The sequence below is a fragment of the Dama dama genome, chromosome 23 (assembly GCF_033118175.1).
Source record: "Dama dama isolate Ldn47 chromosome 23, ASM3311817v1, whole genome shotgun sequence".
Classification (NCBI taxonomy): Eukaryota; Metazoa; Chordata; class Mammalia; order Artiodactyla; family Cervidae; genus Dama; species Dama dama.
The window spans coordinates 9121046-9146657 of record NC_083703.1 but is presented as its reverse complement, the minus strand read 5'-3'; the positions used below and the strand labels follow the sequence as shown (position 1 = coordinate 9146657).

The window sequence follows — 25612 nt, the reverse complement described above, 5'->3', positions numbered from 1 at the left end:
CCTAATGCTTACCTGGATAGCTCTCACCCTTGGCCCTTCTGGCCTATTCTATTCGGCTCCAGCCTTTGACCATGAGCAACTTATTTTAGCAACAGCATGGGTAAGGGTATATAAAGCTGAGTCTCCTAATCCTTCTGAATTGGTAGCTATGGTAGATTTGTGTGTTTATTCCTGTATTTGAGTCAAGGTCACAGGCAGAGGTTAATGCTTTGTGATCTTACTGCTACCAAAGGGGAAGTGATAAGAATAAAAATAAATCCTCAAAGCACTCTCTGTCTCCAACACAAGTTTTGACCTTGCAAGGCTCTCCATCACTACTTGTTACACAGATCAGGTCTGGGTGACTTCTGACCAGGACTCATAAAATGTACTGCAAGGCAATCCTCTGGTGTCTATATTTGTAATCACTAACTTTATGTGATTTACCCACAAATTATAGGAGAACAATTACCATGCCATAAAACTTTATGCAATAGTCTTAATAATAATTATAGCTGAATTTATTGAGGGCTTACTCTATATCAGGCAGCATGCCAAGAACTTCACATGGATTATCTCATTGAATCTTCCCAGCAGCCCCATGAAGTAGATGCTATTATTATCCAATTTTATAGATGACAGAGGCACAGAGAAGTTAAGGAACTTGCCTGAAGCTCTCAAACTAATTAATGGTAGATTTTAACCCAGTCGGTCAGACTCTAGAGTCCTAAAAATCATTATGGTTTTGTTTGGTTATTGTTTTTCCACAGAGTCTGGTTTTGTTGTGCTAAAGAATATACTCTGCTTCAGAAAATTATTTTGGAATGCAAAGGGACAGTTGTTCTTATGATAGTAACTTCTTAGGTGTGAGATTGCAATTTTGATTTCTTAAAACTGATTTTAGTTATATTGTTCAGAGTTCATTTTATAAATCAAATACTCATAAGTAATGGGATTTACTGTGGGAAGGTTTACTATTTTCGGACAGATGCCCCAGTTTTTCACTCCACTTGGTATACAAGCTTGAAGCATGGATGATATAGCTTAAATATTTTTCCTTTTCAGCAGCTTCATCATTTGTCAGATATATTTGAAATTATAGTCTTAGACTGACTTAGAGCTGAAAAAAATCTTCTGGTCTAGAGATGTAATGGACTATAGTTAAACTGTAGTGTTAGTAGCAATGTCAACCGGGTCCTTCTTGTTAGAAGCAGAATGAAGGAGGAGCAGAAATTTTCATTTTTGATACTCACACTTCTAACTTCATATTCTTGAAACAGAGCCTACATATTCTTTGCCAAAGCAGCTGATATGGGAAACTTGAAAGCTATGGAGAAAATGGCTGATGCTTTGCTATTTGGAAATTTTGGCATGCAAAACATTACAGCAGCTATCCAATTATATGAGTCCTTGGCTAAGGAAGGATCATATAAAGCCCAAAACGTGAGTTTTGAGAGAAAATTATATCTTAAATAGCTACCTCCTGAAATAACTATAGACAAATCACATGTGAGAGAAGTTGAGCCTCTGTTGCACAAGCCCAGGCCTAGGAAAGTTACTGCAATGCCCTAAATGTTCCATCAGGACCCAGGGCAGGGACCTGGGGCAAGTCCTTCTAGCTCCTGAGTGACTTTCAGGAACGGAACAGAGCGGCTCTCTAATCCCCCTTCCCATCTTCCACGTCCACGTGTGTGTTTTAAAATAACGTGAGAACTCCAAACTCCTAACATAGTTAAATTTTATTTAAAAAAAATACTCTGCATTTACCTATGCAAAGAAATATGGAACTAAATCTATTTCTTTAGGATGATGTTTGCCTGGTTTTTACTTGGTTTAAGTATTTTACAAGCTATATAGATTTGCTTTTCTATTTTAATGTGTGTTTCATTTTATGGGGCTTTCTTGGTAGCTCAGCAGTAAGGAAACTGCCTGCAGGAGACACAGGTTTGACCCCTGGGTCAGGAAGAGCCTCTGGAGAAGGAAGTGGCAACCCACCCCAATATGCTTGGCCTGGGAAATCCCAGGGACAGAGGAGCTTGGTGGGCTACAGTCCATGGGGTCACAAAAGTAGGACATGACTTAGTGACTAACCAACCAACCAACATTTCATTTTATTCCCAGAATAACATAAGCATTTCATAGAAAATCTGGAAAACAATGAAAACAAAACCCAAAAAAAGCCTCTCATAAGCCAACCATCCTGACTCCACTACTGTTTTTCTGTTTGGCTTCTTCCTCTTTTTACAGCATCATCATCACAGAGCAAGTGCATACATTGTTTTGTTTCTGGCTACCTGTACTTGGTGCAGTAGCAAAAGTATGTTTTCATGTTCTTGGTCTTCTTAATGAAAACATTTCTTTCTGATTAGAGAAGAAATTTATGCTGCTTACAATTAAAAACAAACAAACAAAAAAAACCCCTGTGAATTCAGAAAGTTTGAGAAAGAGAGTAAAAATTACCTAAAAGCTTTCTTCCCAGAGATCATTTTTTTTCCATCCAGTACATGTAGAAGCTAAGCTTTGGAATCAGACAGATTTAACTTCAAATCCACTCTACCACTTTCTACTTAACAAAATCCTTACCCCCTCTGTGTGAGGATTTGACCTTTGGTTCACCCTCTACTTCTGTTTCCCTGGTGATATGATAGGAATAAAATGTTCACTATGTTTCCAGGTAGTATTACTTGTCGTTGAAATGACCTCTGCTTGGTAAACTACCTTGGGAGAAACGCTCATGAACTATACATACCAGATGATGTGGTAATTCTCGCAGGGACCCTGGGCAATGTGGACTGACTATGCCTATGGACTTGTTATACAAGGAATGAGGCTTTCACGTCAGGGGGGCTGCCACACCACCCAGTGCAGATCTCATCTCCTTGAGCCTGGTCTGTCATCTGAGGGACTAAAGATGAGGGCTGCTGGAGGACTATGTGACCAGCTTCAAGGACTCCTACACAAAGGAGGCTGATGCCGCCCTCTGGCAGACTCTGCTTCCTATGCTACGTCCGCCTGAGCAGACTGACAAGTGTAGCCTCTTGTGAGTCTGTACGTTCATTTGAACCAGGAGTTGGACCAGAGGAACTCTGATGGGTGGGGCAACCTCCCTAATTTCCATCTAGGAAATTAGATGAGCTAGGATAATGATAAAACTCTGGGTACTGTGTTTATTTGGTTCACTACTGTATCTTTCGGAGAAGGCATTGGCACCCCACTCCAGTGCTCTTGCCTGGAAAATCCCATGGTTGGAGGAGCCTGGTAGGCTGTGTGGTCCATGGGGTCCCTAAGAGTCGGACACGACTGAGCGACTTCACTTTCACTTTACTTTCATGCGTTGGAGAAGGAAATGGCAGTCTACTCCAGTGTTCTTGCCTGGAGAATCCCAGGGATGGGGGAGCCTGGTGGACTGCCATCTATGGGGTCGCACAGAGTCGGACACGACTGAAGTGACTTAGCAGCAGCAGCAACTCTATCTCTGAAAATACAGTGCAGTGCCTGGGGCAAAAAAAATATAGCTGAATAGTGAATTAATTCATGATGAGTGAATTAACAAAGTTGTGAGGATTAAAATAATGTATGAAGGCACTTAATTCCATACCTAGAACTTTATTATCATTCACCAGAAAAAAATACATAAATATTATTATTACTCTCACTATTATCCTCCTAGGATTTTTTTTCTATAACTTTGTAGAATGTTTCTTTACAAAAATGAGACATACTTTAATTACTGTTCCCTAATCAGCTCTTGATTCACTTAATAATATATCATATTGAGTTGGCCAAAAAGTTCATTTCGGTTTTTCCGTAAGCTCTTACGAACAGACTTTTTGGCCAACCCAAATAGATCTCTTTCCCTGTGAATAGATCCCATATTTGATTAATCAAAAATATAAAGTTCCAAAAAAACACCAAATGTTATCATCATGTCCACCACTACAAATAATATTACCTAATCCCTAGGTAATGAACTGGTGGACGTGTGCTTTGTCAGTGGGTGTATTAATTAAGTCAACAGTTGTTTCTTGGACACTTACTATGCGCCACACACAATCTTGTTGACTGGAAGAAAAAATTAATAGATCAAAGTCCTTATGGGCCAATCTTAAATATAAACAAATAATTGCAGCACAGTTTAGGTGGGCTAGAGTTAAGGTATAAAGTGTTTTAGGCACAGAAAAGTGTCTGACTGGCTTTGCCTGGGGCAGGTAGAAAAGGCTTCAAGGATGAATGGAACATTTACACTCAGTCTAGAATACTGGATATAGGCAACATGAAGGATTTGTCTGTACTTGAATGACATATTTGATGCAAGGTCAAAACACTACTCCAGAAAAGAAATCCCAAATTAACATATCAGGTACATTAAACATATGGACTGAGAGCTGACATCAGAGTTTTACTCCACATGCTCTAGGTAGTATGGTTCTGTGGCATGGACCACAGACAAGGAGGGCAAGAAAACAAAATGTGGATGAGGACAAATGCTTCACCTGAAAGGCCAGCATTAACCTGATGTACAAAATTCAGCCACACTGTTTGTTGAAGTGCTGCGATACTGATTGGAAAAAGTCTCTGCCCCAAGCTCTTATGCTCTCCCTGACAACCTGAACACCCTTATTCTTCTCTCAGACTCCCCTTCCTCACTTGAGCTCCCCATGATATTGAACCAAAGTGTTATCCGGATGGGCAGGGAGCCTAGAAGACCCTGGTCCAGTGCTACAGCTGGATTCTATTCTAATGGATGCTGGATTCTATTCTGAAATTTTAACTGTTATCCCAGTCATCGCTACAGAAAAATCTATTTCCAACAGCAAATCCTTGTGCAGTTGATTTATCTCCTTGTACAAAGAACAGTTAAAAATATTCTGTGGTACAAACATTGCTTTGTTCGATGGCTGGTTTCTGGGACCAGGCTGGCCACATGCCATATTGATCACAGTTCTCTAACAGGACCAGCCGGTTGACCACCTTTCCGCTCAAGCTGTTTGTGCCAGGTTGATATAGGAAATGTTGCTGGGAACTGTGAGGACAACGTAGCAACAGAAATGTGGCTAAAGAAGCTGAATGGTATACTGAGAATGACAATGAAAGCGAGTGAGAGGGATAGATAGAGAAAACGAAGACAGCCATCTCTGGGGAAGAGGTCGAGGGCAGTGGAAATACTGAAGTGTAATAGATGGTAGAAGCCAGAACGCCAGAGGGCTCGTGGAGCCCTAATTTAACAAAGAAAACAAGAAAGATATGAATTCAGATTATAAAGTGGCATTGAGGGGGTAGGGGGAGAAATGCAGGTTCCGGCTATGCATAAAAGGGAAGCTGATTGGAGGGAGAGAGGCATAATCATTTCTTTTCAGGCACCTTGAATGGTTCATCTGACAAAAAGTCCAAATAAACTGAAAGAAATCCCAATAAGGGCAATAAAAGCAACTAAGATTGTGAACAGAGTTCGTTGAATTGATTTTCAAGAAAACTGTAGCTTCTGAATAAAACTATTCATATATTAGTCTTCATGAAAATGATGAAAACTGAAGAAAGTGCAAGCAAAAATAAAAATAAAAGATATCTTATAAGATATTACACTATACCAGCTAGAGATAGATAAGTTTTGTATTTTTTGTTTCTCTGATTCTCATTTAGGAAGCAGAAATTCTGAATTAGGAAGGCTCACTCTTTTTTTAATATTGATGAGCTATTTCAATACGAAACTTTGTTTGTTAATTTGCCAAACAAGAAGGTAGGGCCTAAACCTCATTTGCTTTAAGAATCAAGAAATGGATCATTCACATTGTATCACCTTGAAATTAATTGAATCATGGTAATGATTATTAGCACTGTGCTACAATTGGAAAAAAAAATCACTTTAGTACCAAATAATCATTTTGATAATTCTAGGATCACTTGTGTAGAGCATTTCTTTTTTATGTAAATCATCTTTTTGTATTAAGAGTACAAAAAGGAACTGAGTTTTTCATCAGGGTTGATCACATTTTTGTTTGGCTTGCAATTTAAGCTAAAAAGAATGACCACAGATGCTTTTAAGACTCATAAAATAATTACAATAATTAAATGCTTGATCTTTTTTCTCTTTTGATTTCTTATAGAAAAAGTAAAAGGAGGAATATTTAATTTTTAAACTGTTATTATGGAACCTGAGTAATTTACTTTGAAATTGATTAAAATATCCTCTACACTTAACTTTTTTAATTTAAATACCAGATACTATAACACAGCACAGTAGTTGAGTTCGGAGTCTTATAAACACATCTAATTTGCAGAGTTTGACCTTTTAAAGCTACCAATGATGTCATCGCTATAGCATAGCTTCTCTTCAACTTACAGCAATTTTTTTTTTCTGGGTTAAGATTTAATCATTCTATAATCCATCTCATTTCACCTCAGCCTTATCTCAGAAAAGACCGAAGACAAAAAACTTATTACTGTAAAGTTGTTAGGTGACCATGCCCAACTGTAAAGAAATAGGACAACCCTGACTATAATTGGCATATTTACTACATGATAGTCTGTGACATCTTTTGTCTTCCACGAGTGCCTGCCATGTTTTAAAGAGTGAAAAAAAGTGGAGCCCTCCATAGAAATAATTCAAAATCACTCATTGTTATTTTTCTGCTAAAGAGAGAAACGTGCTCTTTGAGTTGATTATTTGAGGCTGCAAAAGTCATGGTTTTAGTTCCTTACTTTGTAGTCTGAGCATTATATAGAGAAAGCACTCCCCTGCAAGCATAGGATGGAAATTAACTCCCACACAATCCACAACCTCCCGACCTCACAATTTTCTCCAAGAGGATCAGGCCAAAAAGTGTGGTAGGCTCTGCACAAAATGATTCAGTGTTGGTGAAAGTATCTTAAAATACACGATCAACTAAGTAGAACAGTATCTTCACTTTCTTATATGAAGGTCAGTATATTTGTGTTCTATCAGTTTCTACATAAACAAGATTCTAAATTGAGCAGAATCAAAAATTGCTAAGAGCTGCAAGAAAAACTAAATTATTTAGCCGATAACATTGGCTAAAGGTATTTTTGCAAAGAGCCAATTTAAACATTTTAAATATAACTATAGAGGTTAGAGGAGTACCAGGATTCCAGACGCCTTTCATTTGTAATAACAGCCTTTATGATCAACTTTCCTAAAAATGGAACCTTTGAGACTAAAGAGAAACTGATGGCATCATAATTTTTTTTTAGTTTATGAATTAAGTAGATTATAAATTTTAAACCACATGTTAGAGCTATTATGCTTTTAGGAATTGAACTCTCTGCAGTCAGTTTCTTAGTTTAAAAAGTAACATAGTTCTTTGTCCTTGAAATTATAATAAAATGTTTAAGAAATTAATCATTTTCTGTTTTGATGAAATTATCAGACCTTGTATCTTGATTTTAGGGAGACATCTAACAAAGTCTTGGATTATATTACCATAAACTAGATGAAAAAGTAGAAATGTGGGCTTTGATAATAGTGAATAAAGAGTATAGACTAATGGATTTATGCCAAGGTGAAAGCTTTTCTGGCAATCCACCACAGGACACTGCCTATAAACTTGTGCTCTTCAAATATTCCATCAGCTAGTAAGCTGAGTGAGTGCATGCGTGCTAAGTTGCTTCAGTAGTGTCCTACTCTTTCAGACGCTATGAACTGTAGCCTACCAGGCTCTTCTGTCCATGGGATTCTCCAGGCGAGAACACTGGAGTGGGTTGCCATGCCCTCCTGTGTGTATTACCAAATTGTTCTTAATATAAAGCATGAAAAGAAATCCTAAAAGAGGATGATGTGAAAGTGCTACACTCAATATGCCAGCAAATCTGGAAAATTCGGCAGTGGCCACAGGACTGGAAAAGGTCAGTTTTCATTCCAATCCCAGAGAAAGGCAATGCCAAAGAATGCTCAAACTACCACACAATTGCACTCATCTCATACGCTAGTAAAGTAATGCTCAAAATTCTCCAAGCCAGGCTTCAACAGTATGTGAGCCATGAACTTCCAGATGTTCAACCTGGATTTAAAAAAGTCAGAGGAACCAGAGATCAAATTGCCAATATCTGTTGAATCATCGAAAAATGAGAGAGTTCCAGAAAAAGCATCTATTTCTGTTTCATTGACTATGTCAAAGCATTTGACTGTGTAGATCACAACAAACTGTGGGAAACTCTTATGGGGATACCAGACCACCTGACCTGTCTCCTGAGAAACCTGTATGCAGGTCAAGAAGCAACAGTTAGAACTGGACATGGAACAACAGACTGGTTCCAAATCGGGAAAGGAGTACGTCAAGGCTGTATATTGTCACCCTGCTTATTTAACTTATATGCAGACTGTGTCATGCAAAATGCAGGGCTGGATGAAGCACAAGCTGGAATCAAGATTGCCGGGAGAAATATCAATAACCTGAGATATGGAGATGACACCACCCTTTTGGCAGAAAGCAAAGAACTAAAGAGGCTCTTGATGAAAGTGAAAGAGGAGAGTGAAAAAGTTGGCTTAAAACTCAACATTCAGAAAACTAAGATCATGGCATCTGGTCCCATCACTTCATGGGAAATAGATGGGGAAACAGTGGAAACAGTGGCAGACTTTATTTTTTGGACTCCAACATCACTGCAGATGGTGAATGCAGCCATGAAATTAAAAGATGCTTGCTCCTCGGAAGGAAAGTTATGACCAACCTAGACAGCATGTTAGAAAGCAGAGACATTACTTTGCCAACAAAGGTCTGTCTAGTCAAAGCTATGGTTTTTCCAGTAGTCGTGTATGGGTGTGAGAGTTAGACTATAAAGAAAGCTGAGTGCTGACGAATTGATGCTTCTGAACTGTGGTGTTGGAGACGACTCTTGAGAGTCCCTTGGACTGCAAGGAGAGCCAACCAGTCCATCCTAAAGGAGATCAGTCCTGAATATTCATTGGAAGGACTGATGCTGAAGCTGAAACTCCAATACTTGGGCCACCTGATTCGAAGAACTGACTCATTGGAGAAGACCCTGATGCTGGGAAAGATTGAAGGCAGGAGGAGAAGGGGATGACAAAGGATGAGACGGTTGGATGGCATCACCGACTCAATGGACATGAGTTTGAGCAAGCTCTGGGAGTTGGTGATGGACAGGGAGGCCTGATGTGCTGCAGTCCATGGGGTCGCAAGGAGTCAGACACGACTGAGTGACTGAACTGAACTGATGGAAAGAACAGTGTATTACCAATGATATGCATAAGAGTGTGGAATGAACCTCTAAAATGGTGATAGGAATGATAAACTTACAAATGAGCAGAAGCTTGAAAATATTAGGAACATCAAAACAGACTATTACAATTATGTTCTGACAAAAAATAATATTATGACTCTGTTGAGAAGAGGAACAAGAAGAAAAAAGAAGAAAGTCATGTAGATGACCTAAATTTTTATCTATCATGTAGCAAATCTATAGCTAAATGTGTGAAAAATATAAATTAGCAGCAAATAGTAGCAATTTATCAGGAGTCATAATGGTGGTAATTATCAGAAGAAAACAGCCAAAATAATTAAAAGTAGTTTTCTATGAAGAAAATCGGGAGTTTCCGAGAAAGGAGCAGGGCATTGCTGTTTAAATTTTAAGCCCTCAGAAGTATTAGAATTTTAATTTTTAATACATATACATCTCTTAATTTGATTACCAAGAAATAAAAAGTTAAATTTAGATATTCATTCTTCCCCCACAAAGGAATTATTCTTAAACAATAGACATCCTCTCCCACTGAAAAGAAGCCAACTCCTTTGGAAAATTCAAATTCCAGGTGTGGGGCAAAAAATGTACAAGATGATATTGAAATATCTTATCCTATCTGATAGCAAAGAACTTGTCAGAAAATACTAGGGTTGAGAATTCCCTGGCAGTCCAGTGGTTAAGACTGCTTTCAGGTGGGCTTGTAACTACTTCAAACAAGAGAGTCTGCTGGAAGTAACGCTGCATCACCTTGAAGGCGGAGTCTTAAAAAGGATACACCTCTGCCCGGCTCTCGCTCTCAGAGTGCTCAGTCCTGGAACAGTCACCATACTTGGAGAAGCTCATGTGATAGAAGACGTCCCATGTTGTTGTTCTGGCTGTTAGCCTCTGATAAGATCTCAACCAACAGCTAGAATCAACTGCCAAACGTGTAAATGAACCAGAATTCAGACTATGGCAACTCCAGCCTTTGAGTCTTCCAACTAAGGGCCCCATATCATGAATCGGAGAAAAGCCATCCCCACTTTACCTTGGCCGAATTCCTGACCCACTGAATCCTTGGCATAATAAATGGTCATTATGCCACCAAGTTTCTGAGTGATTTGTTACACCAGCCACAGTAACTGGAACAGAAACATTAATGTTCAGAATTGAAAGAACAGATTGCAGTTTTCTCAGAAGCATCCGATACCTTGGCATCCTTGTTGAAACTCGTTTGGCCATATATATGAGGATTTATTTCTGATCTCTTTACACTGTTCCATTGGCCTATATGTCTGTCTTTATGCCAGTACCATCAGATTTTGAATCACTCTAATTTGTAATATATTTTGAAATCAGGAAGTGTGAGGCCTCTAGCTTAGTTTTTTTCCTCAAGATAGATGAGCTATTTTGTGAGTTTACATATGAGATTCTGTATAAATTTTAGGATGGTTGTTTCTATTTCTGCAAAATGGCATTGAGATTTCAACAGGGGTTGCACTAAATCTAATCCCTCCGGATATAAAGTAGCAATGTTATTTCTTCTAATACATAAACATAGGATATTTTCCATTTATTTATGTATTTTCAGATTTTTTTCAGCAATGTTTTATAGTTCTCAGTGTACAAGCCTTTCACCTCCTTGGTTAGTTTATTCTAAAGTATTTATTGTTTTTGATGCTATTGAAAATGAGACTGTTAATTTCCTTTTCTGAATGTTCATTGTGAATGTATAGAAAATCTATTTATTTTTGTGTGTTGATTTTGCATCCTATGCTTTTTCTAAATTTATTAGTTTTAGCAGTTTTTTGTAAATCATTAGGGTTTTCTACATACAAGATTATGTCATCTGTGGACAAAGAAAATTTTATTAATCTCTGTCTGGTTGTTCTATCCAGTTTTGAAAGTGGGGAATTAACATCTCCTACTGTTATTGTATTAGTGTCTATTTCTTCTTTCAACTCTGTCAGTGTTTGCTTCACGTATTTGGGTGCTCTGCTCTCAGATGCATATATATTTAAAATGGTGATATCTTCCTGGTGAATTGATCCTTTTATCATTACACAATATCCTTTATCTCTTGTGACAGTTTTGACTTGAAGTCTATTTTGTCTAAGTGTGATCATCCCTCTCTTTTGGTTACAATTTACATAGAGTATCTTTTTCCATTCTTTCACTTTCAGACTATGTGTGTTTTTGTATCTAAAATAAGTCTTCTGTAGACAGCATTAAGTTGGGTCTTGTTTTCTTATCCATTCAGCCTTTTATGTCTATTAATTGAGTTTAATCCATATACATTTAAAGTAACTTCTTTAAGGGAAAGACTCACTACGGCCATTTTGTTCATTATTTTCTGTTTGTCTTATAGTTACTTTGTCCTTCTTTTCCTCTCTTGATGCCTTCTTCTGTCTTTCATTTATTTTTTGTAATGGCATGCTTTGATTCCCTCCTCGTTTTTTTGGTGCATTTTCTACAGGTATTTTCCTTGTAGTTACTCTTTGTGTGTGTGTATTAGTTGCTCAGTTGTGTCCAACTCTCTGTGACCCCATGGACTATAGCCTGCTGGGCTTCTCTGTGCATGGGATTCTCCAGGCAAGAATACTGGAGTGAGTTGCCATTCCCTTCTCGAGGGTGCAGTTACTCTCGGGATTACATAAAACATCTTATTGTCATGACATGCATGCTCAGTTGTCCAGTTGTGTCTGACTTTCTGTGACCCCATGGACTATAGCCCATCAGGCTCCTCTGTCCATGGGATTTTCCTGGCAAAAATACTGGAGTGGGTTGTCATTGCCTCTTCCAGGGGATCTTCCCGACCCAGGGATTGAACCCATGTCTCCTGCATCTCCTGGATTGACAGGCAGATTCTTTACCACTGCACCAATCTATTTTAAATTGATATTGACTTAACTTCAATCACATATACTCTGCTCTCCTCACATTTTATGTTATCAGTGACACAAATCATATCTTTTTATATTTTGTATCCACTAGCATAGTTTTTTAGTTATAGTTATCTTTTATTCTCTACCAGAATTAAAAGTGACTTATCCACCACCATTATTATATGATTCTGTGTTTGTCTATATATTTATTACCAGACAGTTTTATATTTTTGTATGCTTTTGTGTTATGTCTAACATTCTTTCAACTTGAACACCCTTTAGCAATTCTTATAAGGCAGCTCTAGTGTTGATGAATTCCCTCAGTTTTTGTTTACCTGGGAATTTCTATACTTCTTCTTCATTTTTTAAAATTAGTTTGGCCAGATATAGTGTTCTTGGTTGATAGCTTTTTTCTTTCAGCATTTTGAATGTTTCATCCCACTCCCTTCTACCCTGTAATGTTTCTGCTGATATATCTGCTCATAATCATATGGAAATGTCTTTTTGTGTGACAAGTCTTTTCTCTTGCTGAATCTAGTGTTCTGCGTCTTTGACTTTTGATAGTTTGATTATGATATATCTTGGCATTGGGCTCTTTGAGTTCATCCTGCTTCAGTTCAGTTCAGTTCAGTCACTCAGTCGTGTCCGACTCTTTGCAACTCCATGAACCGCAGCACACCAGGCCTCCCTGTCCATCACCAACTCCGAGTCCACCCAAACCCATGTCCATCAAGTCAGTGATGCCATCCAACCATCTCATCCTCTGTCGTCACCTTCTCCTCCTGCCCTCAATCTTTCCCAGCATCAGGGTCTTTTCCAATGAGTCAAGCTCTTCACACCAGGTGGCCAGAGTATTGGAGTTTCAGCTTCATTGTCAGTCCTTCCAATGAACACCCAGGACTGATCTCCTTTAGGATGGACTGGTTGGATCTCCTTGCAGTCCAAGGGACTCTCAAGAGTCTTCTCCAACACCACAGTTCAAAAGCATCAATTATTTGGTGCTCAGCTTTCTTTATAGTCCAACTCTCATATCCATACATGACCACTGGAAAAACCATAGCCTTGGAGTTCTTTGAATTTGAATTTGGACGCCTATTTCCTTTCTCAGGTTTGGGAAGTTTTCAGCCAAATTTTCTTAAAATAATCTCTCTGCCCCTTTTTCTCTCACTCCTCTGTGACTCCCACAATATGTATTACCATGTTGTTACATGTAATATAATGTTCGGTTTGCTCATGTCCCTTAAGTACTGCAATCGATGGTAGTGTAGGTTCTCTAGTGTTGCAACAAGTCTCTAAGCTCTCTTTATTGCTTAGAGGTCCCTAGCATCTAAAGCGTTCCAGTTCTGCCAGTGCTGTAAATCAGATGAGATGAAAGTCAGATCTTTGATCAGCTACTCCTTGAAAGTCAGAATTCCTATCCCGTTTTTCTCTTTCCTTCCTGCTCACACCAAGCTGTGCTGGCTTGGGGAGGAGTGATTGCAGATTAAATAAAATGGCTTTTCTGACCTATTTCAATGGACCGTTCTTTGCTGTGAGCCTGACTGGGTAACAGTGATTTCTTAACTGGTTTCTTGAGTTCTCATAAAGGCTTTTTGGACTGTATATTTTGGCTCCATTGGAGGAACAAGGCCTCCATATTCCACCATCTTGATCTGTGTTTAGACTTTGACTTTTTATTCAATATAATTTTTCCTGTTCAAACTTTTTATATCCATCACATTTTATTTTTAAAATATGAAGAAAAATATTCAAATTCAAATTTTAACATATTGGAGAAAAATGTCTTTACAATTCTAAAAAGGCAGATACATGCAGAGCATTGGTTTATATTATTTTATCACTATAGTTATTCTAAAGTTCACTAAGTATTAGCTTATTTCCACATGTATTATAAAAAGCTTCCATTATTGTTACCTTTTCTAAATTCGCGCCGCCTTAGCAAAAGTATAATAATGCAACTTGCTATACTATAAGAAATAAGTTAACAACACAAGTAATTATAGAGCAGACATTTAAAATAGTACTTACTAATGTTGGTAATAACTCTAAAATAAATGGATTTATTGAATTTTTCTTTTTCTTTTGGGCTTTAGGCCTTAGGATTTTTGTCTTCTTATGGAATAGGAATGGAATACAACCAAGCTAAGGTAAAGTCATTCTATTTTTTCTTTTTGGAACAAAAGATTTCTTTAAAGGACACTGAATAGACAGTCTACTCTGAGTGAAGGGCTCACTCTGGAGTGGTGGGTAACAGCATAGCTCGATAGTTAGAGAAGGTTAGGGCCTGAATGCCATTAGCTTCCTAATGTTCCATATTATAAAGTTTCAGATAATATCTACTCCATAGGGATTTCGTGATGTTTTAAGGAAATATCATGTACAATCACCTTTTCACAAACTTCAGGACTGCATAAGCCCTCAGTGAATGGCAGCCATCTTTAAAGAGGAAGAGAATGAAATTTGGGATTTATATGGGAGTAGTTGGAGGTTCATTGCTGAGCTAGGAATAAAAAAGCAGTTTTGGGGTTTGAGTTTCAAAGTTAGATGTCAAATAATTTTTTTTCTAATTTAGGCACTGATATATTATACCTTTGGAAGTGCTGGAGGAAGCATGATGTCGCAGATGATTTTGGTTTGTAATTAAATATTCTTGAGCCCAAATAAGTGTGTTATAAATATAGCATTGTCAGAATATTAAGAATTTATATGCCTGTGTTTTAGGGGTACAGATATTTGTCAGGAATCAATGTTCTACAGAATTGTGAAGTTGCCCTAAGTCATTACAAGAAAGTGGCAGATTATAGTGAGTAATCCACATAGTTTATTTTAAGATAAAGAGACTTACCAAGAAATTAAAAAAATAAATCAATACTAGTTGAAATATTTATGAAAGTTATTTAAAGACTGTGCTTTAACATCAGTTATAATACAGTTCTTTCCATACAATGTGGAGTTTCTGATTTCTTAAGTTACTTTTCAAAAAGTTCTAAATGATTGTACTCATCTTTTATTTTCGTCAGCTCATGTCTCCAAATAATTCTGTTTTACTTGATCCTGTGATCTTCTTTCCTTAAACTGAGAATTTAAATATAATATCAATAAATATTGAGTAGTTTCAATAATTCAAACATTTCAAATATAGGATGCCTTGTTAAAAAATTCCTGAAGCTATGGATGTACGTACATTGTACAATGTATGTGCAAGATACATACATTGGCAATCTCTATCATTGCATTTGAGAACAATTCAAGTAACCATTACTCTATTACCCTATCCTTTGTCTACAAAAAAAAAAAAAAGAGCATGAGGTTAATTATATATTTCTAGAATTTTCAAAGTTGCATGTAATATTTCCACATGCAGCATCACTAAACTGGACTGCAAAATAGAGTATTAAATAAAAGTCTAAGAAGTGAGTAAGCTAAAGTTCATTTGCTTAGTTTCTATAATCATAATAACATCTAAATTTACATCTTTGTCATGATTAGGATCTGAGGAAAAAACTGCTTTTGAATTTAAGATGCTTTATATATCAAGATTTTTTATGTGCTTAATGAAACTGAAATTTTTTGATATATATATATATATATTGCAAACTGCTGTTTTGTTAGGTTTACTCAAGCATATTTACAGTTTACTTTCAGACTATCCAAAGGAAGTAAATAAGAAGCAGTTCTTACTCTTATATTGTAGTTTCAGGATGCCCAGAAAAAGTCAGTGATTGAAAGGTTGGTTTCCTTCTTCCGACATCTATCCCGAGTCTGCCTGGCTAAGGTCTTCAGTAGGGTCTGACATATATTGATACAGTGATTATACTGGTTACAAAGAATAGGTAGTGTCTTATACTTTTCTCAGAACCAAATAAACAAAATTAGCAAATTTCTGTCTCCTAAGTATATTTCTTTTCTGTTAGTAGACCTGATCTCGGCATAATTTAAAGAGAATAAGCCTAATAGTGCTTGCTCTAAGATGAATGTTATATATTGCTCTGACTTGTTTCTGTTCACAGTCGCTGATAAATTGGAAAAAAGTGAAGGTATTCCAGTGGAAAAAGTGAGACTAACCGAAAGACCTGAAAATCTGAGTTCTAACAGTGAGATTTTGGATTGGGACATATACCAGTACTATAAATTTTTGGCAGAAAGAGGAGATGTTCAGATACAAGTAATGTATACAGATGAGCTTAAATTTTTGAACATTTTAATCACAAAGGGCTTGGTTCTCTCTGAGTCCTAGAAGGGTTAACAACAATGCCCCATCCTGAATAGGAAAGGGAAGAGAACCCCCTCCTCTTTGTTCTGCTCCTTTTTTGTTCCCTAACTTGTAGTTTCTTATAGCTTATGAAGGAGCCAGTTGCCATAGTAATGGCATTTTTTTGGGCACTTACTCCTAAAAAACTTATTAAAAAAAAAAAACCTAGATTGTAATTATAGAAAAAAGGTACCATAAATGTTGGTTTTAAAATGAATGAACTCTTATCAGGAGCCAGAAGCAGCCTGTCTTTGGAAATGAGAATAGACATGGGACATCATTTATGTGACCTTTGAGAGCCAAAAGTTAAGGTCACCAGTGTGCCTGGGTATTGCTGCACATCATCAGGCCAGCTTCCTGCCCCTGAAGAAGCTGCACACCCAACGTCAACCATTTACCCAATAAAAAACAGTTTCCTGCCTCTTTTTTAAGACACACTAACTGCAGCAAACTGGATCGATGTACTATAGTAAAATCATCAGGTGATTTTTTTTCCCTTTTTCTTTGTTAAAATGAATACTACTGCGAAAATCATTTTCCAAAACTCCTCATTTCTAGGTATCTCTCGGACAGTTGCATCTAATTGGGAGGAAAGGTCTGGATCAGGATTACTATGTAAGTCCATCTCAAGCTTGAGTCATGTGGGTGGGGTAAGAGGCTGAGGGTGGGTGGAAGAGCTGCCGGGGAAAGCCCACCGTGGCTTCCCTTGTCAGACTTGCTTCCCAGCTTTGGAAGGAGAACAGAGCTCGGTGGAGAAAGCACTGTTCTACCTGCCTCTATATACAGAGGGGTAGAGGCCTGCGAACGAGTAGCTGGGGCAGGGAGTTTCTGGGCTCCCACTGAACCCCCCAGCTTCCCACCCAAACTCACAGCTGCCCTGGGGCTGGGTTGGGAGGACACACTCTCTCCCCTAAGGCCAGCTGCGGCAAGTCCACCTGGAGTTTCCTGCCAAGGAGCCTGAGGACCAGCCTCAACCCCCTTTAGCTAAATCAGAGGAGAGGCTGCTTCCAACATAATTGGGTATATTATTAAGCTTCTTTATAAATTTGTAAAGCTCCTTTCAATTGCTTTGCTTAACCTTACTTTATACCAATGAAGTTAGATGATTAATTAACAATTCAAATATATGGTGGAGAAAAAAGAAAATAAACTTAATCTACACAGGATCCTTTTCAGTGAGATGCCAAAGCCCCTGGACGAGGTCTTGTCTCAACCCTGATTGTAGTTTTAAGGCCCTAGATCCCCACACATCTGGGGAAGTAACTGAGATTCTTCTTAAAAGATGACTTTGTACCCTTGTCATTTTATAGGAGCCATGTGCCCACCATCTCAAAGGAGTATTTGCTCTACTTCAATCCCAATGGCTAAGCAATAGAAATAACTACTTTTCCAGCAGTTACATAAAAATCTGAACTGCTATTACTTGCTATTTCACTTTATATTGTTATTTTATGAATGTATCTTTGGCACTATAATTTGTTTTCTATGAGGTACTATATGCATTAGGTAAATGTCAAAGTTAGCTTTATAAAATGTAATAAAATAGGTAGCAATTGAAATAAACATATGCATCCATCCCAGGACAGCTCAACTGAAGGTCTTCAACTAAGGTTTTAGCTTCTTGGGTGAGAACTTCTGGATTCACAATATTATGCCAATATCAGATTTCAGCCTGTAATGAGTTTCTTCTGCTAACTACAAGATGCAAAACTGGGAAGAAGTTCCCATTTTCCATAAAGACAGAATTTGATTGTGAAGGCACCAAAGCCACGCCTGTACAGAACGCCCCCTAACCTTTGTAGAGTATATAAAACCCCACAAAGCTAAGCACTTCCACTCAGCTGCAGCCGCATGAACACCAGATGGGAGCTATAGCTGCCTCCAGGTGAGAAGGAGGTGCAGTCCCGAGACTGGCAGTAGAAGAGTCTGGTGCTCTAGCAGCAACAGCCAGGCAGTCGGGCCTCAGCTGAATGGCCCAGACAAACTCTGCTATGGGCTCATTCACACACATTAGCTCTGTTTTACGGATGAGAAGCTGAGGCTGGATAGATGACGTAAATTGTTTCAAATCTCACAGCTAGGTAGTAAGAGTGTTAAGCAGTAAAAGTCCAACTCAGTTTTTCTGTATTCAAAGCCTGTGCTCCTTTCATTACAACTTACTTAAACTCAAGTTAAAACTTACTTACTTACTCTTGACCTGAGCAAAAACAAGAAACAAGTTTAAAAAACATTAGCCATTGATATCTAGTTTCCTTATTCATAAAGCAAGAAAAAGGAATGATGTAATCACTCAGGTTGCTTCTAATTTTCTGTTGGTAGGTTGGGCCCCATTCTTCCCATCCAGACATCTCAAAAAGACTGGTTTAATTCCAGAACCATCCCAGCAGTTGGGCAAGCACAAGCTGATCCTTCCTGCTTTCCTTAGCCTAAAGAAACCTGAACTTGGATGAAGGATTCCCGTCAAGGCATCAGACATCAAGACTCATTGGCTTACCAGTTAGCTTAGGCTGCCATCATAAACCATCCCCAAACTTAGGTAGCCTAACACAACCACCATTTATTTAATTCATGATTTTGGCAAGTCAGTAGTTATGGCTGGGTTCAGCTGAGTAATCCTTCTGATCTTGGCTGGGCTTGTTGCCACATCTATAGTTTGCTAGAGTTTTGACCAGGGCTGGCTGATTTATGATGGCCTGGTCCATGGCAGCTAGGATGACTTGGTCTCTCCACATGCCCTCATCCTCCAGCCAGCAGGCCCACGCTTTTTACATGGCAGTCAAATGTTTTACAAATGCAATAGTGAAAGTCTCCTGAGGCCTAGGGTCAGAACTGACAGAACCAATTCTGCCATATTCTTTTGGTCAAAGTAAGTCACAAGGCCAGCCAGCATTGAAAGACTAGGAAAAAGAACTTCTCTTAATAGGCAGACCTGCAAAGTATTATGGCTATTTTTGCAACTTGCCACAGCTTAGCTGCAACAAAATCAACTTGGAATAGTGTGGAATGTGCAGAGAGGAGTGGGAAGATCTCCCCATGGCTAGCTTCTTATCCTTAAAATCTTACTTCCTCAGAGAGGATTTTCTTGATCAATTCTACCATGTTTTTTTAATCACTTATCCTATCATGCTGTGTTTATTTTTCTCTAGACCCTCTCATTCCTTGTACTTTACTGATCTTGGCTTGTTAACTGTCCTCCTGCAGTGCAATGTGAATTCTTATCCATCTTATTCACTAATGTGTGTCCTATACTTAGATCAGTACCTGGTACGTATTAGGTACTTACTGTCTACTGAATAAATGAATGACAGCATCCTAAGAATTAGATGTTATTTCTCAGCCTAAGAATCACCACTTGAGCCAGTATGCTAATGTTTTAGTCCACCAAAGAAAATTATTGTGAGGCTCTTTATAAATATAAGTGATGCCTGCTTGTTGCTGTTCAGTTAGTCATGCCTGACTCTTTGTGACCCCATGGCCTGCAGCATGCCAGGCTTCCCTGTCCTTCACCATCTCCTGGAGCTTGCTCAAACTCATGTCCATCAAGTCGGTGATGACATCCAACCATCTCGTCCTCTGTTGTCCCATTCCCCTCCTGCCTTCAATCTTTCCCAGCATCAGGGTCTTTTCCAATGAGTCAGCTCTTTGCATCAGGTGGCCAAAGTATTGGAGTTTCGTCTTCAGCATCAGTCCTTCCAGTGAATATTCAGGACTGATTGCCTTTAGGATGGACTGGTTGGATCTCCTTGCAGTCTAAGGGACTCCCAAGAGTCTTCTCCAACACCACAGTTCACAAAGCATCAATTCTATGGCACTCACCCTTCTTTATGGTCCAACTCTCACATCCATATGTGACTACTGGAAAAATCATAGCCTTGACCTTTGTTGGAAAAGTAATGTCTCTGCTTTTTAATGTGCTGTCTGTGTTGGTTATAGCTTTTCTTCGCAGGAGCAAGCGTCTTTTAATTTCATGGCTGCAGTCCCCATCTGCAGTGATTTTGGAGCCCCCCAAAATAAAATCTGTCCCTGTTTCCATTGTTTCCCCATCTGTTTACCATGAAGTGATGGGACCAGATGCCATGATCTTAGTTTTTTGAACACTGAGTTTCAAGCCAGCTTTTTCACTCTCCTCTTTCACTTTCATCAAGAGGCTCTTTAGTTCCTCTTGGCTTTCTGCGATAAGGGTGGTGTCATCTGCATATCTGAGGTTATTGATATTTCTCCCAGCAATCTTGATTCCAGCTTGTGCTTCATCCAGCCCAGAATTTCACACAATGTACTCTGCGTATAAGTTAAGTAAGCGGGGTGACAATATATAGCCTTGAGGCATACTCCTTTTTCCAATTTGGAACCAGTTTGTTGTTCCATGTCCAGTTCTGTTTCTTCTTGTCCTTCATACAAGTTTCTCAGAAGGCAAGTGAGATGGTCCAGTATTCTCATCTCTCTAAGAATTATCCACAGTTTGTTGTCATCTACACAGTCAAAGGCTTTGGCATAGTCAATGAAGCAGAAGTAGATTTTTTTCTGGAATTCTTTTACTTTTTCTATGATTCAACAGATGTTGGCAATCGATCTCTGGTTCCTCTGCCTTTTCTAAATCTAGGTTGAACGTCTGGAAGATTTCGATTTATGTACTGTTGAAGCCTATCTTGAAGAATTTTGAGCATTACTTTGCTAGCATGTGAGATGAATGCAATTGTGCAGTAGTTTGAACATTCTTTGGCACTGCTTTTCTCTGGCATTGAAATGAAAACTGACCTTTCCCAGTCCTGTCCCAGCACTGTCCAGCAAATTAAAAATCAAAATATCTAGAAATGACTAGCTTGATGTTTTCACCCTCCTCATTGTTTGACTGAACTAATTTCTCTCATGAGTTGTCACTATAGGCAACACATTCACCATCTCCTCCGCACAAGATTCTTAATTATTGGGAAGTATTGTATATGCAATTCTTGATTACATTGTCTTGAATTTGTTTACATACATTTTAATGTTATTTGCATTTCTAAATATATACCGGCCCAGGATGAATTGGATTAGGAAAAACTGGGTGTTTTGGTGCATGTTATTAAAGTAGATAAGGCATAATTAAGTTACACCTAACAGAGGAATAATATCAAATATGTAAAGGCAACTGCTTTGTCCACTCTGCCATCCATTAAAAAGAAGAGAGCTAATGCTATCCCTTTTAAGAGTATTTTACAGAACCTGAGATAAAAGAAGTATTCCCAAATGTTTTTAGAACAAAACATTTTCTTGGCATGTCATTCTAGAGGAAACATTGCAAACTGATTAAACTAGGGATTTTCTTAGAACAACGAAAAATCATTTTCAGTTAAAATAAAAAGACAGATGTGCATTCAAATAATAAAACTTCACTTAGCATAATGCCTAAGACACACTATATTTCATCCTGAGACACCATCAGTTATAAGACACATTATGTTTTACTGAGCAAGAGAAAACACTACCAATATAAATTATATGATGCCATTGGTAGTAAAAAATGTCCTGATTAAAATGAGAGATGAGGGGGTATACATCTTATAATCAGTAAAATATGATGGTAGGTGCTCAGTAAATATTTGAAAGATGGATGGATGAATGGATCGTGTTTTTGTTTGAACCGTTAAAACAAAAATACTGTGTACTCGGTGGCTTATACACAATGGAACTTTATTTTCTCACAGTTTTGGAGACTGGAAGTCTCAGATCAGGGTGCCACCATGTTTGGGTGAGGACCCTCTTACAATTTATAGGCTTTTCCTTGTATCCCTACCTGGCAGAAGGGTCAAGCTAGCTCTTTGGGGCCTTTTTCAAGGGCACTAATCCCATTCATGAGGACTCTGCCAATCACCTCTCAGAAACTTCACTTCCTAATACCATCATGTTGGGTAGTAGGTTTTCAACATGTGGATTTGCAGGGGAACCAAAATATGCAGGCCACAGCAGATGGATAGATGAATGGATGGATGAATACTTGACTCTGAGAACAAGAATGCAGGTTGGCCCATGCATGACCATTGAAGTAGCTTGCCAGATACTTTCACAGAGTGTTTAGTAAATGTTTATGCAGTTGAAACAATAGCTTTAAAGACATGTGTGCTCAGTAATGTCTGACTCTTTGCAGCCCTATGGACTGTAGCCTGCCAGGCTCCTCTGTCCATGACATTTTCCAGGCAAGAATACTGGAGTGGGTTGCCATTTCCTTCTCCAGATCTTCCCCACCCAGGGATCAAACATGCATCTCCTGCATTGGCAGGCAGATTCTTTACCACTGAGCTACCTGGGAAGCCCAACATTAAAGGCAGGTTAATGTAAAGAGAAATTAAAGAGAACTGAGATGCCAAGTAAGCAAGGAAAGTAGAAGGAGAAATTAGATCCTCAATTTTTGGTCTTTATGGGCTCATTGTATTGAAGGATGGGGAAAAACTCCAGGATTCTTATTTGCTTCTGGGGAATAGGTTATTCTCTTTTAACAGTTCAAATCTAGTTTCCCACAGAGTAACTCTCTAATGCCGAATATTTGAGCCCAAATTCTAAAATTGGACTTTGAAAATAAGTTTATAAAATCATAATTTTAGAGCTGGAAGGGACCATAAAGATTAAAATTCAGTCCCTTTGTTTTAGAGATTAACAAATTTATTCTTTCATCCACTCACTCATTCATTCATCCTAGAAACATTTTCTGACTGCCTAATATACAGTAGACACTGTGCTAAGTACAGAGGATTCAACATTGGGGGAAACAGAAAACTAAGCAGATAATTAGATCAATGGATGCGTGCTATGATGGGGAAAGACAGAGTGCCCAAGAGCACAGAGGAGGAGAACATGAATGAGGAAACAAGGCCAGCTATACTGTGACTTGCACACATTATGGTTCTCGATGGATATATTTGGGTCTTGGTTCAACAGGGATATTCATAGGAAATATTTTTTTATATTGATGTTCTTTGATAAATGTGATTAGTAAATCATACATTTTATCATACATTTGATTTATTTGCCAATATGTAACTGGTATAGTAAATCATGCATTGCTACAATTTTCTCCTATCCAACTGACACCTATATTATTCCAGACATTTTCAGCAGCATTTGTTTCAACACTCCCACGTGCTCATGAATCTCCACTGGTTTCTATTTTTAAACCAAACAAAATAAAAGTCCTTAGCCTGTTAATAATATTGTCCCATCACATTTTAGCACATCTTAGCTTTTGAATGTTCTACTTCAGCCATAGTGAAGTAACGACTATTTCTTGGACACACTTTGGACAGTCCCATCTCCATTCTTTGCTCACGTTGTTCCCTCAGCCTCTGATGCCCTGTGTGTGGTGAATCCTCTCCATCTTTTGTGTGGCCTTTATCATATGAGCCCTTGTTCTTTAAACCATGAAGGCAGAGTGCCAAGTGCATGGGAATTGGATTTAGGCTGCTGGCAGGATGCCAATATTGGCTTCTTGACTCCAACTGTCACTAAATAGCTCAGATATTAGTAATACCTTCTTTACAGTGCCGTTTTGAAGATTAAGGAAGAAAAATCTTATAAATTGCTTAAAAGAACTAGGTACAATTTCTGTTATTCTAAACCCCTCTAATTCTTCTTAGTGTTCCTTTTATTCTACCTTTCACTTATTGTCATTGCTATTTACGTATACTTTTTCACAGCAGTGTTGCTAAGAAGCAAAGTAAGCACAGTGGGTTTTGTTCACCTATAAATCACCTGTGATACCTAGCATATTACCATACGTATGGCAGGTATCAGTCAAGATCTTGAAAGGATAAGTGAAGAGGAGAAGGCTGGGTGGATGAATGGATCCATGACGTGATGAGGTCCAGGATGGTGGCTTTTGTGTTTACTTTATGTCCACGGCAGACCGACTTGTGGACATAATGTGTACAGCTCTCAAATAAGTTGCCGATATTTCTAGAGAAAATTTACATATAAAAGAACTACCTAGATTTCTTCCTTAAGCGTTCTCTTCTCTTTGGGAAGGGGCAGATCCTTGCCCATCAATTGCAGATCCTTACAATCAGTCAAGGCTTTTTAAAGAGAGGAAAGTTGTGTCCTACTAAGACACTTTGGAGTGTGTCTTCATTTCTCATTCCTGGGACTTATTTCTTTAATTCTCCATGAAGTCTCTGAAGAGAACTTAGGAGGAGGCCTGAGGAATGAGGCGGCAAGAGACAGGTCCACTCCCGTGCATTTAGACTGAGCATTTCATTTAATGTTATGACCCAGAGAGAGTCAGGTTTTGCTGGCCCCCTCTGATTTTCTTTGGAAAGAATTGGTCTGAGGTCACCTCTGCAGAGAGACCTGGTCCTAGTAGGCAACCAGGCATGTCTGGTCTTATTCCTCCTGCACCGTAAACATTAGGATGCTATATATCCAATTCTGCCAGTTACACAAACTGTCTTACACATTAAGTACATACTGTCAACATACAAGTGTAGTTTTTTAAAAATAATGGAGTATTTAGTTCTACAGCTGGGATTTATCTCTCCTCCACAAAGCAACATGCCCATGATGCCTTTCCAAATGTGAAAAACAAGCCTTCACATTCTAAAACTGTATGTATGAAATATATATTCATCTCCCACTCTTCAGGTTCATGACTGAAATAGCACTTGGAGTAGTGAGTGCCTTAAACCAAGTAGGCATTTCACAGATATTTTTTAATGCATGTCAAATGAAATAAAATTTAATGCAAAAGCTATTTTACAGGATATGTTTATAACTGTCAATAATGCTGTTCCTTTTCTCTCCAGAAAGCATTATACTACTTCTTAAAGGCAGCAAAAGCTGGGAGCGCAAATGCTATGGCATTTATAGGAAAGGTACAAGCTTCATCTTGATCAATAGTTTTCATTTCTTAAAACCTAGTAGTACCAGCTAACTGAACCAGTGTAGGGTAATAGGTCTGCCCACCTTTTTCATGAAAGCAGCTAGGCAGGGCCTTCAGCTATAAACTGACAGAGGTATTCTTGAAGTGACAGTTTGGGAAGAAGTCCCATACAATAGTGGTCCTTATCTGGGGTACCAAAAGCAGTCTTTTTTTAAGTTTTAATTTTATAGTGGAGTATAGCTGTTAACAATATTGTGACAGTTTCAAGTGGACAGCAAAGAGACTCAGCCATACACATACATGTATCCATTCTCCTCCAAACCGCCCTCCCATCCAGGCTGCCACATAACACTGAGCAGAGTTCCAAGTGCTATACATTCTCTCCTTGTCGGTTATCCATTTAAAACATAGCAGTGTGTACACGTCAGTCCCAAACTCCCTAACTATTCCTTA

General features: G+C 38.4%; 1 protein-coding gene across 1 annotated transcript in view; it reads left to right on the top strand.

Moving 5' to 3' along the window:
• The window catches only part of SEL1L2 (SEL1L2 adaptor subunit of SYVN1 ubiquitin ligase), a 105535-nt gene that overhangs the window by 54594 nt on the left and 25329 nt on the right, over positions 1–25612 (top strand). Inside the window, exons 5-11 of the mRNA XM_061125968.1 lie at positions 1260–1422; positions 14153–14206; positions 14632–14691; positions 14781–14862; positions 16070–16224; positions 16870–16926; positions 25083–25151. Of these exons, the coding sequence (XP_060981951.1) occupies positions 1260–1422; positions 14153–14206; positions 14632–14691; positions 14781–14862; positions 16070–16224; positions 16870–16926; positions 25083–25151 (640 nt within the window). The remainder of the gene's footprint in view (positions 1–1259; positions 1423–14152; positions 14207–14631; positions 14692–14780; positions 14863–16069; positions 16225–16869; positions 16927–25082; positions 25152–25612) is intronic.